This window comes from Hesperophylax consimilis, chromosome 24 (assembly GCF_061612785.1).
Source record: "Hesperophylax consimilis isolate HC1 chromosome 24, BYU_Hcon_1.0, whole genome shotgun sequence".
Lineage (NCBI taxonomy): Eukaryota > Metazoa > Arthropoda > Insecta > Trichoptera > Limnephilidae > Hesperophylax > Hesperophylax consimilis.
The window spans coordinates 24,913,268-24,930,873 of record NC_142859.1 but is presented as its reverse complement, the minus strand read 5'-3'; the positions used below and the strand labels follow the sequence as shown (position 1 = coordinate 24,930,873).

At 32.9% G+C, this 17,606-nt stretch overlaps 1 protein-coding gene across 1 annotated transcript; it reads right to left on the bottom strand.

The window, feature by feature from the left end:
* Positions 1–728: 728 nt before the first annotated feature.
* On the bottom strand, positions 729–1,355 carry LOC149412117 (odorant receptor 67c-like). Its single transcript, XM_089646306.1, has one exon. It carries the CDS (start codon positions 1,353–1,355, stop codon positions 729–731), a length of 627 nt encoding a protein of 208 aa, XP_089502432.1.
* Between the last annotated feature and the right edge of the window lie 16,251 nt (positions 1,356–17,606).

Genomic DNA, 17,606 nt, shown 5'->3' with positions numbered 1-17,606 from the left:
TTTCGTCCTTACGGTCACGAATTTGTGCACGGACATTTTGTTTTGTCATATTTACTGTGTTTAACGTCATACAATTGACAATTGGTTAAAATTATCGTTTAACGTTTGAACTCCTGTAACAAATCATAACTAGTAATAGTTGACGTGTTTTAACAAACAAAAATACAAATTTTGTTTGTTTGTTCTCCATGAAATATTTCTATGCCAAAATTTAAAATTTCTACGTCATTCAAATTTGCTTTGAATTTAAGTGTCATTTTCAAAATTGGAACTGATTGAACCAGCTAGGTACATAACAACCTACCTATAAACAAATAAAAAAATTCTACCTTTGAAATGTGCATTTATTTAGTTAATTTTTTTCCAGATTCCGTGATTTTCACTGGTACTAACTGTGTTTTTTTCTAATGGTTAATGAATGATTGTCTCACTAATTATTTGTCTATAAAACAAATATATATTTACATATACCTCATTAAATTATAAAAAAATAACAAATTTGATTTTGTGGAAAATATTTAGCTTCACAAATCTTACAATTTTAATATTCCGTGACTTTTTAAAACAATATCAAGTGATAAAAATTGTACATTATGATACTATGAACTGACTGAATTTGAAAAATATTCCCCTTAATTGTGACTGAAAAATATTTTCTTTTGACGTGGTAATTTTGAATTTAACTTACATATTTGGAAAAAGTGTATAACGAGTAATTAATTGATTTTTCAGTCTTCTCTAACCCTTAGAAGCTCACCTGCGTAACATTGTGAAATATAAATGATTCTGTAGATCCACGAGAACGTGGACCAATCCACGGGATACCAGATGTAATATGGCAGAAACATTTCCGTTTTTCCGTACTTTATATAGTTTGATAGCATCAACACCAAAGGGAAGATATTGTAGACCATCGACAGAACGTTCGTAACGACCGTGTAAACCAAAATGAATTGTCTGGTGGGTCCCATCGATTGCAGTATTATTTTATTATTTTCTTCATCTAGTTTCCTCGGCCACATTAGTCTAAGATCTTCAACCAATTTGACTACAGATTCTTTTTTTATCACTATGATCGAAGACTTTAACAAGCCAAATAAACTGACGATAATACAAGGCATAGCTTCGGCGGCTTTTAAAAATTTCCCGTTTGAATCGTCGAATATCAGCTTAAAAAGGAATACAGCCTCCCAGATGACCAATACAGATAGATGGCAGAACCCAAAAGTATACATAGTCCTTTGAAAGCGAAGCCTGAATGTGTCGGAACTCTTCCTTAAATGGATTTCACTCAAACCGATGACGCTAAAAGTTTTTTCAATCACCGTGAACGTGTCGTCAAATGAGATGGCCATTTTATTCTCGGATCACCCGTTCAAAGTTGAAGTCGGTTTAATCCTTGTACTCTCCTGTAGTATATACTCCCACACAGTCCCTCCCAACTTATGTTTAATTCGGTTTGTTTGAAACTCAAATAATACTATTTGGATAAATTATTTTCGGATCAAAGGCTCCGAGTGCCGGGACCGCAGAACTGCGAGCGGGTTCGTTATGAGACTCGGCGGTTTTTTAGTCAAATTTATTGAGGTTGAAATTTATTTACGACGGCCACAGATTATCGATAAACAGCACGAAATAACCCACAAAACTAGGGTTTTCGTAATAAATTTGCTTTTTACCCAAGAGCATATAAACTATCGCTAAAACAAAGGGAAACGAAACGTTACTTTAAATATATTTTAGGTATCTAAAACTGACAAAGATTTTCAACAAATTTACTAAAAATTCAACTATAATTGGAGTATTTTGGTTACAAAAATAAACAATGACCACAATGTCACAGGCATCCGAAACGTCCTGATCTTCAGCTACGAAGCAACGGCTCAAGAAGACGTTACAAATAATTAGCCTGTACAACAAAAATATGTATTAAAAGCAGTTATACATTAAAAGAGTAAAATCTGACGATGCTGACTAAATAACACTGAGATTATTCGAACAAATGAATGTGGAATATATTACGAGACCTGCCAAGCTCTGTGACGAGAACCGCTAAACAATGCAGGGCTTAATCCCGCCCTCGGTTATAAAGCCTTATTAATTGGAATTATCGAGTCTTACGTGATATTGGAACCAATAAAGGGATGAAAATAATTAAACGGTTTGAGGGGCGGTGAATAATTCAGACAGTAATTAAACATTCCGCCCGTCGGTGTCCTGTATTGTACGTGATTTGGAAATGCGATGTGAATATTTCATTCCGACAACCCTAATTTACAGTACCTACCAACCTACCTAAAACCCTTATAGCTTAACCAGAGATAGGTAAGAATGTTGGAATTTTATTTCTATTCCATTTTTAAAGTTGAGGAGTTAAAATCACTTTAAACTGCCCGATTTGAAGTGCATAGAGTCACTAAATTAACTTTACATTAGCGACGGTCAAATGGGCAGAAGCTATGACGTCAGAACTCTGCCGAAGTCTTTAGATTTTTCGATAATGTATTAATTTTTCAAGACCGATATTTCAAACTATTGTTTTTTTCGGATGGTTACTAACAATTAATTTACTTTTCTGGTTACTTATTACTATGGATTACTAGGGAGAAACAAAGTATAAAAAACCATTAGTGCTCAGTAACAGCACACGTTTTACGGAAAACAAAGGTCTGAAAAACCCACTAATATCTAAAGAGAATGAAAGCTGCAAGCTGGAATATTGTATATCAGTGATATTTAATAAACTTAAAAAGAACTTTGCAATTAAGGAAAATGAGAAACATAATGAATCTGTAAAATTATTTTAGTTTTTTATCAATTACACAGTCTCAAACATTAGTCCATAACCTTAACCCCGGAGACAATTATTTTTATGGTGATGAAACAGTGGAAATATTTTTTTTCACTTTTCCATGAACGTAATACTTACAATTTTGCTCTTGAGTCATTAACACAAATCAAAGACTTAGGCATCACTTTTCAATCAAATCTTTTAGTTTTTAAACACATAAAAGAAATCTCTAATAAGAGCTTAAAAATGTTTGGATTTGTAAATAGGCTAACCAGAAATGTTAACAATATTAAGTGTATTAAATTTTTATATTTTGCATATGTAAGAAGTCAAGTTGAGTACAATCCTCCTGTCTGGAACCCACATTATAATATACGTGGTACAAGCTACATACAAAACAAATTCTTATGTTTTTAAATTTTAAAATAGGTATTTCAGCAATTATGTTGAACTACAATACTCTGTTAAATTATACGAATATGCTTAAATTGTCAGACAGAAGAATTTCGTCTGACTTTCTATATTATTTATTATTTTTTCTATGGGTATTTTTTTATAAAATTCTAAATGATTTAGTTGATAGTCCGGTATTGCTAGAATTGATAAGCTTCCGGATTCCACAACGTAAAACTAGAAGTCAGGATTCATTTCAGTGCAAAAATTCTGGGACTGACTACCATATGTATTCCTCTTTGCCCATAAAACTAATGGAGGGAAATAATTATACCAAGTCAGTAGACATCTTCAATTTATCTTTAAACAAATATAAAATGTTAATGAAGCAATTCAGTTATGTACAATAATTATGTATATTTCTTAATATTCATATGTATAAGCCCCGAAAAAGGGCGTCAATTAATAAATAAATAAAATAAAAAAACATGTGATCCTTATTCTTATTAATTAAGACAAAATATAAAGGTAGAAACGGCAGACAAGCAGCCATGTGGCAGTACTACCTTTGCTGGACTAAATCTTCTTTAACATAACCTGTATCAACAACCATGTATTATTTTAATCAACAATGTATTTATATTTAAGAATATGGATGTAGTAAAATAAAAATAATATTATTACATTTCGATTATTAAGTAGGTAGTGGGTGGTAGGTACGTGGAATTATTTTATTCAGTTGGAGTAAAACACAGCTGATAATATTGCGAGAGAAGGTACATAGTAAATTGCGACAAAAGCTATTGGTGGTTCAAATGCTGACATAATATTTCAAGATGTTAAAAAAAGAAAAATACATTTTTGTATATATTTTTTTCTTAATTAATGATGAAATTAAAAAATTAATTATATACTAAGTATGCAATATTAAAATTTGCATTTGATCAATTACTACTAATATGTACATGTCGTCGCTGTTAAATCAAACCGGCATATATGCAAAAATGGAGATTTTGAGTTATTGGTGTCAAAAAATTTCTTTTTTTCCCTTCTATTTTTATGTCGAACCGGCATGTCGTATAGTTGAATAAAAATCTGTCAGATGGCGTTGGGCCGGTATGCATTTACGCGTGAATCGCCATTTTTTTTAGCAGAAGACAGACCTATTCCGCAATACGCCAGTTGCTTCAAAACTTTCAAGGGGGAAATGCGTCCATCATGTAAGTAAAACTGGATTATCTCACAATAGTACATTTTTATTACTACCAAATATGACTTATTGTATGACTTATTGGCAGATAATCCGGTTTGCACTTAACAAAAGCGTTTATAGCAGCCTCAACTAAAACAAACCGGCATATATGCCAAAATGTCTGACCCGGGTAAAATTTCTCCCGGTTAAAAAAATAAATTATAATAGGCAAATTTAAAAAAAAAACTTTAGCAAACTGAAAGATGCGAAACTGCGGTGAGGAATACGAGTCTAAAACCCGTGGAAGAGTGAACCAACGAAGCATGAAGCCTCCTTGCCACAACTGTAAACGCAAGTGTTCCTAGTCATTACTACAGATCTCAAAGTTCTCGGGAGTATATCGATGGTGGAAAATCTATCGCCGATCACAGAGATTATCTAATATAACAGAAAGAAAGGAGTCAAACCTTGCAGGAATCAGCTACTACCAGTACAGAGGTTTTTTCAAGTCATACAAACTTTCACACTGAAGAAAGATCAGTGTGATGTTTGTCGCATTTACGACGGCAACTTTTACTTCAAAACCTCCTACGGATCACATGCCTGGGAGGAGGCGAAGAAAAGGAATAAACGGGGCAATGGGAGCGTGAATCCTGTTCTGATGCACGCTTATTCCAAGAGACTATTGATGAGAAGAAGAAAAATGGTATCCTAAAGTTAGTTACCGCCGGGATAATACCGTCAATTCAGATTTCCATAAACGATTGGGAAACTTTGAAGTTACCAGCAAAGGAAAGAGCAGTATTATGTTAATTGTTTATAAAAAAATTGTGAAGCAATAAATTATTTTTTCATTGACAACATTGTCTTTTTTTATACCTTAAACAGGTTCCAAAAAAAGAAGCCACTGTGACACAAATGCAAATATTACACTGATTTTAAAGCCATACTGGCATATCTGCATTTTACTCTTAATTTAAGCAATTTTCGATTTATTTGCAACTACTACTTCAATAAGCAGTATTCGTCTAAATTTTATTCATTCATAAGGTGGCATTGAGGTGAACCAAACGGACGTTAAAAGGAAAATATCATATGCGAAATCTTTAAAGCGCTCTGGTGAAAAACAAGCATTTCGCAGATATGCCGGTTTGATTTCACAGCGACGAATGTAATCAAAAGATACGAAAAAATTCGTTTTATGAAATTAAAACTTATAATTATTATTGGGATGATCAAGTAGTTGTTTAATTTGTAATTTAAACACTGTAGAATTTTTTTCAGCATTTTTTTGTGAATTAAAATTTTTATACCTTGATAAGTACAATGGTGTTGAGAAGGACTCATTTTAAATTTAGAGATTTCTAAGTTGCTCTTGATCGGTTACTTATTTTTGGAAATTGTACTGGACGGGAGTCCGCACAAGACTGTAGATTTGTGCGCCGGTTCCAAACCGTGTCTTCAACCGATGGGAATGCTCCCTTACGGCCGATGATGATGATAGTTGTATGAAATTATTTCAATCTGCCTCCCCCACCCGGTGCTCGGTGAATGTTGGGCACTGGGTGTGCTGTCGTCTCTGCTCGCTTCTGGCGTTGGCGGTTTTCCTGAGCAGGGCCGGCTGGTCTTGATGAGGTAACAACAGAAAGTTTGGACCAGAAGACTAGGCGAAGTGAGGCATTTGGTCGGCAGGAGTCACTTGTTGAAAATAAAACGCTTGTTTTGGTGGTAAAATTGAACTGATTTAATATTTTTGGGTCGCTGCTTATATTCAATAAGCTTGACTCGCAGCCGACATTTGGCTGTCGGCCGAAAAAGGGTGGGGATTCTATCCGCGCCACAAACGCGTACATAGGCCACCGTAAAATGTTGCATATTCATTTTGCCGGTGGTATAGCGGAAGGCAGACGCTTAAATTTAGGAGTTTGCAAAGATTTTGCAAGCTCGCCTGAATTACAATTACATAGTTTTATTACATAGCAGTTATAACAATGTGTATCTTGACAACTAGATTTTTAGTTTGTCAAGATACGACAAAAAAAATAGTTTGTAAAATAAAAGTGTAAAAATGATCTTGAAGCGATCAAATTTGTAAAATGGTTAAGTTAGAATTTTTCGCAGGTGCCCCGCGATATAGCACTCAGAAAGAGAAAAGATTCACTATGCTACGAGGTTCCTGAATTTTTGTAGAGGCAAAATAAGTAAAAATAATTGTACAAAAATGGTTACACAAATTCGTTAAAAAACGTCATTTTAAATATCTCGTTAGTGGTGGCACATCGCAAATAATGTTTATTTAACTACAGCCGAGGAGATGTACAAGTAAAAAATGGGTATTTGTAACATTTAATAAATTGTTATTTCTTAGTAAATTTGTACATAGAAAATTTGAACATCGTACCGCTCGACTGGGGTACGTGCGCGATACGGTACCGATGCTTTTCGGAGTCAGATTTTTCAGGCCATTTTGGCCGAAACGGGATAAAAAATGAGCAGTGGGGGGGAGTGAGGATTTTGCCAGTGGCGTGGAGTTGGCACATTTTATAAATGTAAACATATTTTGACAAAAAGAATTAATGTGGCCAACAACGTCCGTTGCAGAAATGTTATTGTGTGATTGAAATGATCATTGTGAGTTTGCAACAGTGAGTTCTTTTTGAATATATTTTTTAGACTGAGAACCTTAACAGAGTAAAATAACTGTTTTGTTGGAAATATAGATGGTTTACGTAGGATGATTTTTAGAATCAACCTCTGTGCCTTTTCTACAGGTAAGAGGTGAGTTTTGAAAGTCCCCCCTCCCCACCCAATTATACCATATTGTAGAATAGATTAGACCAAGAGAGAAATAAATAGTTTAAATCATATTATATGATAGGATGTTTCTCAATCTTATCAAAAAGTAAATTAGTTTTCTTACTCTGATTGTTCGTTCCATTTTAAGTGTCTATTTACTATGATACCTACTTTTTATGTTATTTACTATTATAAAATAGGTATTAACTATTTTATAATAGACAAAACGCAATATCTCTGCACAATGAGATATGTAGATGAATTAGAGTCGATACAATTTACTTCTTTAATGGTAAAAATGTAGTTAACTGTACAAAATGATGTAGAATTATTAATATTTATTAAAGGTAAACATAAGACAAGGTTTTATGCAAAGCACAAAGGATAACAAATTATTGTAAGCAATAATTATTAGCTTGAAACACAAATATAAATTAAGTCTCGCAAACTGTATGCTATACACTCGTAGGTAGGTACTAGCGAGTATCTTGAAATTATTATTGCAAATAAAAATAATTTTTGATCGGGTAGTTCTAGTTGTTATAATGAAAGTGATTAGGCTGAATAAATCTGGACTGTCTATAATTCCATTAATATATATTTTTTAAATCAATTTGGAAAAAAATAACATTAACTCCGAACAGAAGGTTATCTTCGGTAATGCTGTGTGGAGGGTATTTTTTGAGAAGGAACAATTGCGAGGGGTTGGTAGGAATCTAGGGATAAGTGTGTCCAGGAGTCATGTATAAATAGAACCCTCCCGCTGCGGCGCAAGGCGATTGGTCGAGAGACCAGTTGGAAAACCCCCAAACCAGCCTCTCCCGATCTGGCACTCCACACAGTTGTTGGGCAGGCACGTCCTGAACACATTTCACCTGGTGAACTTTAAGGTTAACTTTTGAGGTGTTGGTTATCCAATAAATAGTTCACTAGGCGGTGGTACCCAAAATCCGCCTCCCAATTTTAACATAATTTTAATTATTTCATCAAGTGGTTGTAATTTATAGTTTTTATTGATAGACCGCGTTATATACATCTTAGATATTTATGCTGAAGTTTTTCATTGGAATCGGAGTGGATTTTAAAGTGACGGACCAGGGAATCGATTCTCGACGAAGTCATTCCACTCGAACAACGAGTGATTATATTGTTCTAGTGGAATGAATTTTTACGTTTGGCGTATATAAGTGTGTACATTTGAAGAGACTCAAAAATAAGAATGTCGACCAATATATGTAATTTCGAAGAGCGATTGCGATTAGAGAATGCAGCCTGGATTAGAGAATCGATACTCAGATAGACGAATTATATTCGAATTGATTTCAAACTAAACAGGAATACAAGATTTTATCAATAATTATAATATTACATGCATTACGTACTAAAAACTTCGGATAGTAAATATTATTTTTTAATTCGTTCTGAACTTCCGTAGCAGCATTACTTGTGAAGTGTTTAGTTTGGTTCGTAAATGCATCTAGTATGCATTGATGCATTATGTATTCAGCCTTCAGCAAGTCGTGCACTAAAAGGCATTATTCATATTTTATTAAGCAAGGCAGCTCATAAGATTACGCCATTGAAAGCAATAATACTTACTGGCTTGTCAGGGGGTGATTCCAAAAAATGAGTTTAGTATTTTATTGAAAGCGCAGCGAAGACCTGTACGACAGTTGTGCATTTCGTCTGTCTGTAAATTTGTTTGTACGTTCCGTTTTCATTTCAAAATGGTGGCGTTTTATTTGGATTAGTTTATTATCATTTTTCAATATGGTACCTACCTATCTTCCTGTTTTAAAAAGTCTGTATAAATCTACATGCAAAAGACAAAGTTTTTGATGAATTACATTTATTTTAAAATGTCTCTTAAAATTAAATAAAATTTTGGTTTGACCGCACCAACAACCTTGCCAAATGCCGATCCGGTAGAACCGACATTTATTTCGTATATTAACTGATGCATTGTCATCCAATATCAGAGAAACGCGTATATTATGTCCATTGTCCTCGTGTTTGAAAGGTTAATTTCCGCTTCCGAGATTTGCATTCGTTCATTCCCGAAAACGAAAGTGTAATTTAAAGGGAATATTTCAAAGATTTGTCACTGAGTTAGTGACTTTTCTTTGGACAAACTGAATAATTGCTTACTTACAAAAATTTATGTTTATAATTAAATTAGGTATTTAAGTACGAATATCGTTAAATTATTGTTGAAAATGTTCTGTGAATATAATGGTAATCATTAAATTTATTATTAACATATTTCCAATGAAAACTTTTTAACTGCTTTTGATAATTTTTTGCTATTTCTGTGCTTTGGTTTATTTTTATTTTTTCTTTTTTCCACTCGAGCGATTGATATCTATACTTATAGATATATTTTTCCAATTTTATTTAATTAATACCTTTCGTCATAATATTAATATAGAAACATATAAAACTGCTTACTGAGGTTTGATGCCACCGAATTCACTTAGATTTTACAGCTTATCCCATATTATTAGGTTCTATAAATTTGGCACATTATGGCAAACGATCATTCAAAATGTTTTTGAAAACTTGGCATAATATGCCAAAAATCATTTAAGTGGTTAAGATTTAAATTTATTTTATTATTGAAGACAATATTAGCGATTCTTAAACGAAAATCTGAAACAGAAAAAGATACTTAGATTGATTTGCAAAAAAGTCAATAGATGTCGCACATTAAAATTAAAATAAGATATGTTTATCTAAAGACGCTATCTAGATAGCATTTAGTTCGGGTTGAATCTTGCCACCATTCATGAAGATAGTTTTTTTTATTTTATTATTTTTTTTTTATTTAGGGGAAAAAACAGATACAGATATCAATTGACAAGAATATACAAAACATCAACTAGAGAATTCACCTGCATCCAAACTATTTCTCACGAATTAACTTAAAAAGCGGTTAAAAACAATACAAGTTGTTAACAATTTTATAGTTGCCAATAAAAATGTGCGGTGAGATAAATGAAGGCAATTTTGTTAGTTCTTATTCGAAGTATGAAACACTTAAATATGACCGAAGGAGATAGGGTCCCATTAGCTCAGTTGGTAGAGCGGTTCCCCGGCAAAGCGAGGGTCCTAGATGTGACCGTATCTTTTTCTGATTTTTCTGTTTCAGATTTTTGTTTAAGAATCGTTAATATTGTCTTCAATAATTAAATATTACAATTTGAGGTTTTACTCAATAAGTTATTCGAAAAAATAAATAAATAAAAAATTATGTTGTTGCATTATGTACGTGATTATATATGCATACTTTATTAATACAAATGTTGAGTATATACAAGATTTTCCAATAAGAGGTGTTATTTTGATATTCAATCGTAAAAAATGTAATATTTTCGCCTTTTCACCATTTTCTTTTATTTTTATTTGTTTAAAACAATATAAAATTTTCTTCTCTCTTGGCTATGACCGATATTTAATTTTTTCTCTAAGGCTTTGCATATGTGTTCGCAGGGATGGAAAATTCCTCCCCTACAACACATAAGCCTCCATGAAAATTGGACCCTTTTCTTTGATATCTACAGAAAGCTACTTAAAGCTCTCTTGTACTATATATCTTCATAGACATATGTACTCAACTAATTAATACGTTATTTACGAACTTGAACGCAAATATTTCCGTATTTATATTGTAATTAAATTCCATCAAACGTTGTGTAATTTTTTTGATTTATGATATAGGATTTTAATTACCTTCATTTTTGTGGTAACCCCCTTGGTTCTGATCGAGGTGTTGAGTTTCACAATTTAATTGGTTTTTCCATTGCAAACCTAAACTTAAATGAATTCCCTGAATGAGCTAACTTTCCTATTGTAATTATTCTGATTCCCTGCACCCTAACAAAGTCGTAGTTAAACGCTGATAAAAGATATTATACATGTTTATTTGGACAGGTAATTAAATATAACTCAAATGGTTAATTGTTAGTAAATTTGATTTTGGTGAACTCTTGTGTCTGTGTGGCGCCACTCCTTTATGATTCTGCTGCTATAAGGTACATGTAAAGATTGATTTAGTAGGTTAATGTAATTAGTTAATTGCATATTTGACGAACTCGGAATAGCCCATTTGCTGGCATAATTTGGCTCCAAATCCTCCTGCAAGTAAACGAGATGATCGTGAGTCAACAAGAAATTTGCACAATCCTTTGACACGGCTCTTTGATTGATACCTAAGTTATCGCGTCCCAAAAAGCCTTCCACGTCATCATGTACTGCCTTCAAGTTTCCCCTCGAGTCCCGATACCCCCAAATTCCGACCCCTCCTTGGACTACAATTTACTTAGGGCGAACCGGTTTCGTCCTATATACAATCATATAATCACGGTTGGTGTGGACTTACGGGTCGTGAATCCTCATTCCACGTTTAAAAGAAAATGCGAGAGTGGTCTATAAGACCTAAAATGCAAGCTGTATGCAGGTCCGCATTCTCCAGTAAACAGTACATACGAATAAATATATGTATACATACAGTTTGGGAAAGGTTTATAACTCACAATACGAGGCTATCTACCTCGCATTCCGAGCTCGGATCTCGCACGAAGAGTTCTGCGAAACTCTAGGATTGGTAACCGAATATATACGTAAGAATAAGGTTATACTAATAAATACTAGTAGAATAAGATATTATTTGATAGTTTGTTTTGGAGAGCTATCGAACTCCAGGCTTTTTGTTTGGTTTTGACGTTTTTATTTAAGAGAATCGCCATCTCTATTTGATTTGGTTAATGGTCTTGTTGTAGGAGCGACCACTGCCTCCTGTTTGATGAACTGTATTTGTTTTAAATTTTTCCTCCAGGGTTCAACATTAATTTTTGTTCATCCTATCCCGTGATTTTCCAATTGTTTCAAGTAGTTGATTGCCACATTAGAGAGTACTCGACTCTCAAATGTCTCAGGCAACTGATGGGGTTCTGTATGAGCACCCAATCAATAATATTCAAATGTTTCGTATAATTATTCGATATAAATCTTGCTAACCGTGATTTTTCAATTGTCGTTTGTGATTGATAGGTATTTGAGCGCACGCAGCTTCCAGCTGGTTCAGATAACTAATAAAATCTATGTGACTATCTAATCAATGGTATTCAAATGTTTTATGTAATATTTCGATATAAATCTGGCTAACCCGTGATTTTTCAATTGTCGTTTGCGAACGATAGGCATTTGTGAATGACCCAAATCGCTGCACATTGCACAATAACATCCTGATGATTATCCTTATAACTCTGATAAATTATCTATTTACGGCCAAGGTCGTTTCCAAACTATGCAGTTGACCCAGTTCCCCGTACGTCTTTATTTGTAAACAAATAATATAACCATCTCCTGACACACTAACCTAAATGTGAGATTTGTTTATTTTAAAATTCCTTAGAAGTCATTTGTGCCTCTTTACTTTTATTGTGCATTGTTAATTTAAATATTTTTAAATCCTTTATTGAAGTTAAACTATTTATTTCATTTCCCGAATTTAGTAAATTTACTAGGTTAAATGAAGAATAAATATAAATATATATTTAAGTACACATATCTCTATTGTCAAAATATGTTAAATAAGAGTACATATATTAATAAATAAATATAAAATATATGATTCTACATAGTCTGGAATATTAATAAATACATATTTTCTTTTTCAATAATATAGATATGTTCTCGGGTAGGTATTAAAAATCGCTACCATTTCGATGCTTCGATTAATAAATAAAATACATATATATAATTACATTACTCATATATATATTCCTTATATACAATATATTATTTTATATTTATATATATAAATACACAATACATATATATATCAATGTGTAATTCTTTGTTTTGTTGTTTTAATTTAATATTCAATTGATATACTTCCACTTCACATCCCTTCTGTGTCTCCTGGGACCTGAAAATTATTTATAAAAGGAAAACTTACCCCAATCAAGGTATTTCCGGTTGGGTGTACGCAACAACCTTGATGAAGAAACCCTACCTAATTAATTGTATTTTTCAACTAATTTCAAAATAAATCTTTTCGACTATTTATTCCTATATAATATTTTATTCTCGCTTGAATCATATAAATTAGCTGATATTTAATTTTTCTTCCGAACGAAATCCTAATCCAGAAAACCCGTTGATTTAATAACACCTTTCTAGTTTAGGCTTTTGGATGATAGCTGTTTCAAATTCTTTTTCGAAATGATAGACTGATGATTAAAATTCCGGTTAGAACGACAAACACTTTTAACACTGTCGCTATACGCACGATGGATTTTAATTGAACAATTTATTAATTCTAAATTTCTTTTTATATATTTTTATAAGAAAATTTTTTCCGAATTGCGCAGACTTTTAATTATCTCGATTCTTAATAAATTAGTTTCTTTTCCGAACTATTACTTTTAGAACAAAGGTTTGAGCATTTGTTGTTATTTCTTTTCGAACTGTCTAGATTGTGTTTATTTTAAACTAAGACGTAAATATTTATTATTAATAATTTTAAACAAAATTATAATCTATTTTTAAATATCAATCCGCGATCACGTTCACTTTAGTTAAACGATAACAAACTCTTAAATTTAATTTGAATGTTTTCACTTTGAATGAAATAATTATTTTTTAAAATTTTAATTAATTCACAATTCACTTTTTGCACTATCCACTTTTAACACTTTTAAGCACTTCACACTTTACTTTTAAAGCACTGAGTTTAAACTGTATTTATTTTCACTGTTTGATTTAATTTAACTGACTTATTAAATTTCACTGACTCTAGCACTTGTACTTTTCACAAAATTTTCCTAAGTCCAGGGGCTTATTTAAAATTTAACACTTAAAGATTTTTCACTGTTAATCCTACCAAAGACGTAGAACTGCCACGTAACAACTTTTCGAATCCTCGGCGCGACTGTCTCCTGACTGATGTGTTCCATCTTTTATACCCCTCTCAGGTTCCAAAAGACGTATCTGAATTTCTCTTGATGCTTAATTCTATCTCCTATCAACTCGTAAATCCGAACACCCCTTCCATCAATATCGATTGTGCTTCCATAAGATGTTCTGCTTTCCGGCTCAAGGCGGTGGTCAGTTTCCATCTCACAAATCTAAATCGATAGGGTCCGAATCGGGTAAGTCTGTGTTAATCGCCCAAGCTCCCTTTGTCCTCTGTTCATACAAAAATGTAGTTAAAATCTCATGATTTTGCGTTCCTTTTTTTTCTCAATTCACGATAGGTCCGTCCTCAATAACATATATACAGATCTCAATTTTATGCATCTCGTGCGAAAATTGTTTAAATCCATGTCGAAATCTTTACTACGCATTTTTGAATTTCGATTTGTTTAAATTCTACTTAATTTTATTGTTACTTATATGAGCTTTTCCATTTCCACCCGTACTTTCTATCTCCATGACGCAGATTTGAGTTTTTCCTTTATCTTTGAATTTTATTTTTATCCGCGACGTTTTCTTGCACAAATTCTTCTTGATTCTTATGTCATTTCTCATAACTCTTATAATTACTCATTTTCCAAGTCGTATTTATTAATTTCACGGATAAATTCGAATTGTATCGCTTTTCTCCACTTGGATTATTCTTTATCTCCGTTCTTTACCCTTCCTTTTATCTTTTCTCCACTTTTCCCGATGTGTGTGGTCTCCAGGAAAATTTCATACTTCATCTATTATTAATTAATATATAATTTTCCACACTTCTATGGGAGATATACCTAATTAGACTCTGGGATATCTGTCATTTTTATTGTTTTATTCAATCTCCGCCCAATTTTCTATCTTTCTCATACCAGGATTCACATAAAACATATGCATTGACATCTGTTTACGTTTAAAATTTTGGTACTAGACTCGTAAATTTAGTTTAATTTCAAACCTATTAATTTTAATCTCTTTTGCCTAATATAAATATTCCATAAGGTCCACGTTAAAGTTAATCGTCTCTCCAATCGTTTATTACCTTAACGTAAATAAAAATCATGTTCAAATTCCGATTGTTTATCCTTCAAAATATACATGAGACCGCCAACCTTTTATCTTGTTTCGATCCCTCCGTAATATTGGGTAACTCTAATATCTATCTAACCTAATAATCATGTAAAATGTCTACTTTTCCTGAATCTAATCTATCGATATATGTTTAGTTTTACTGTCTTCTTCTGATACTCGATTTTCACGTCCCTAGGACCTTCGTAGCAGTCCAAAATCTCTGTATTATCCTTCCATTCGATCGCCGCACTTTTCTAAAATGTGTATTTTTTTTGCGAGATTTTTCATTCAAAATTGATTTACCAATATGTCCGTTTCATCTTAAATTGATAACGATTAATTTCCATTGTTTCCAACACTCACTCCTCTCTTTAGTACGATTTTTATCGAACATGACACCCTCCTTCTATCATAAATAATTGCACTACAGTTGAAATTCCGCCAGTAACTTTCCTTCGCTTTTCTCGTCCTTTTTTTATACTATCACGTTTATAATTTTTTTCATTGCATTTTTGTGTGTGCGCTTTACAACTTGTAAAACTTCCAAGCACCCGATTTCAATGGTTCGATACCCCATAAATGTCTCAGTTATTGTAAACATTCCCAGGAGTTTGTCACCTTGAAAGTCGATGTTGACCCTAAAGTGCGTTCACCTCTCATTTCTGTGAGAATCGAAATGTCTTTAATTATCTATTTTATTGCCCGATCCAAAGTTTATTCCTTTGTCTGTATTTGGTGTACGCCTCTCCGTTCACTGATTGATTACTCAAAATTTTATAGCTCTTTGTTCAGATCTATTGGTTGACAAAATTCAATATTTATTTTTTTAGGCCTAGGAAAGGGGAAGTACCAGTCGTCCTAGACGATTTTACGACCTCTCTGCTTTCGTCCCGGAACCTTGATTTAATTTCAACTATTACAGGTGTCTACTGCAAGCAAGCTGGATCATTTTTTTCTCCGCCAGATGTCGTTAGCATGTCCGTTTTCATAAATAATTTGCATATTTTTTTGCAGCTATGGTTTATCTGTTTTTTTTTCACTGTGATTTAAAGCCTTTCATCACAAAAATCAATGGTTTCCTTGCTTGTGTGGCACGTAGCGCCGTCTTGTTGAAATTAAACGTTGTCCAAATCAATACCATCCAATTCCGGCCATAAAAAATCATGAATCATCTCTCGATAGCGCAATCCATTCACCGTAACTGTTGGTCCAGCCTCATTTTCGAAAAAGTAAGGTCCCTTGACTGCGCCGGACTACAAACCGCACCAAACAGTCACACGTTGAGGATAGAAAGGCTTTTCAACAATAACTCTTGGGTTTTCCGAGCCCCAGATGCGACAATTTTGCTTGTTGATGTAGCCAACGAGGTGGAAATGGGCCTCATCACTCAAGATGATTTGCATTTGATTCACTCAAGTGAATTTTAATAATTTCAATGCGTTATTGAAGCGTGTATCGTTCCATTTTTATTAATGGCGTAGTTTCTACTTGTCAAATTAAAAAAAATAACAGCTTCAAAAGTAACATCTACCGAAATAGCGGGCTATTCAAAATAACACCTCTTATTGAAAAACCCTGTATTATAAATCTCAATAAATTAATAATATATTTAGTGGGATTGTAGAGAAAAAATAAGGTATCCTAAAATTTACAGTAGTCATTATTTCGAATTTCCTTTATTAGACAGGAATAACTCGCGAGGTTTGTAAAAGTTTCAGTAATTGAGCTTAACCGGCAAGCAGGTATTTATACAGCTTTTCTGAGTTTTTAGCGGAACACTCTCAAATCATTCCTGTACCGGACGCTATTTTTATTTTCAATGCATAAACATACAGTAAGTAGTGTAAGTAATAATAATATTTGGATGATTTGTATATCGCCGTTTTGTGTAAAATGACCTCAAGGGCGCAAGTACTACATAATAATCCAAAATATCTGCGTTTGTCTGTGTGTATCTGATTCAATGAGTGCTTTGAATTTAATATTTCTACTTTGATACTGAGGTGTAGAATTCCAGGATTATGATATTGAAAATTATTTATTAATTTTTTTTTGACCGTTATCAGTTTCAGATCACTATAGCCATCTTCGGACTAATACAGTTTATGTTTAAAGTATGCTTTATATACATGACCTTGGGGAGAGGAGAGGGTTTGAATAGGGATGGTATTCAATCATTTTACTACATTTATACTTCGTCGATATGTGAAACACCAAATGATGGGAAAATCTTCATACTTGTAATAAAACCATTGTTTACCATCGCTGATAACCCCCACCCCTCCCCCTAATCTTCAATACATAAATCATAGTTTACGGAATAATTGTTCCAGTCTGAAGATGACTATAATAATCTGAAACTGGTTACGGTAAAAATAAATAAGTGGAATTTTTTTTCATATTGTT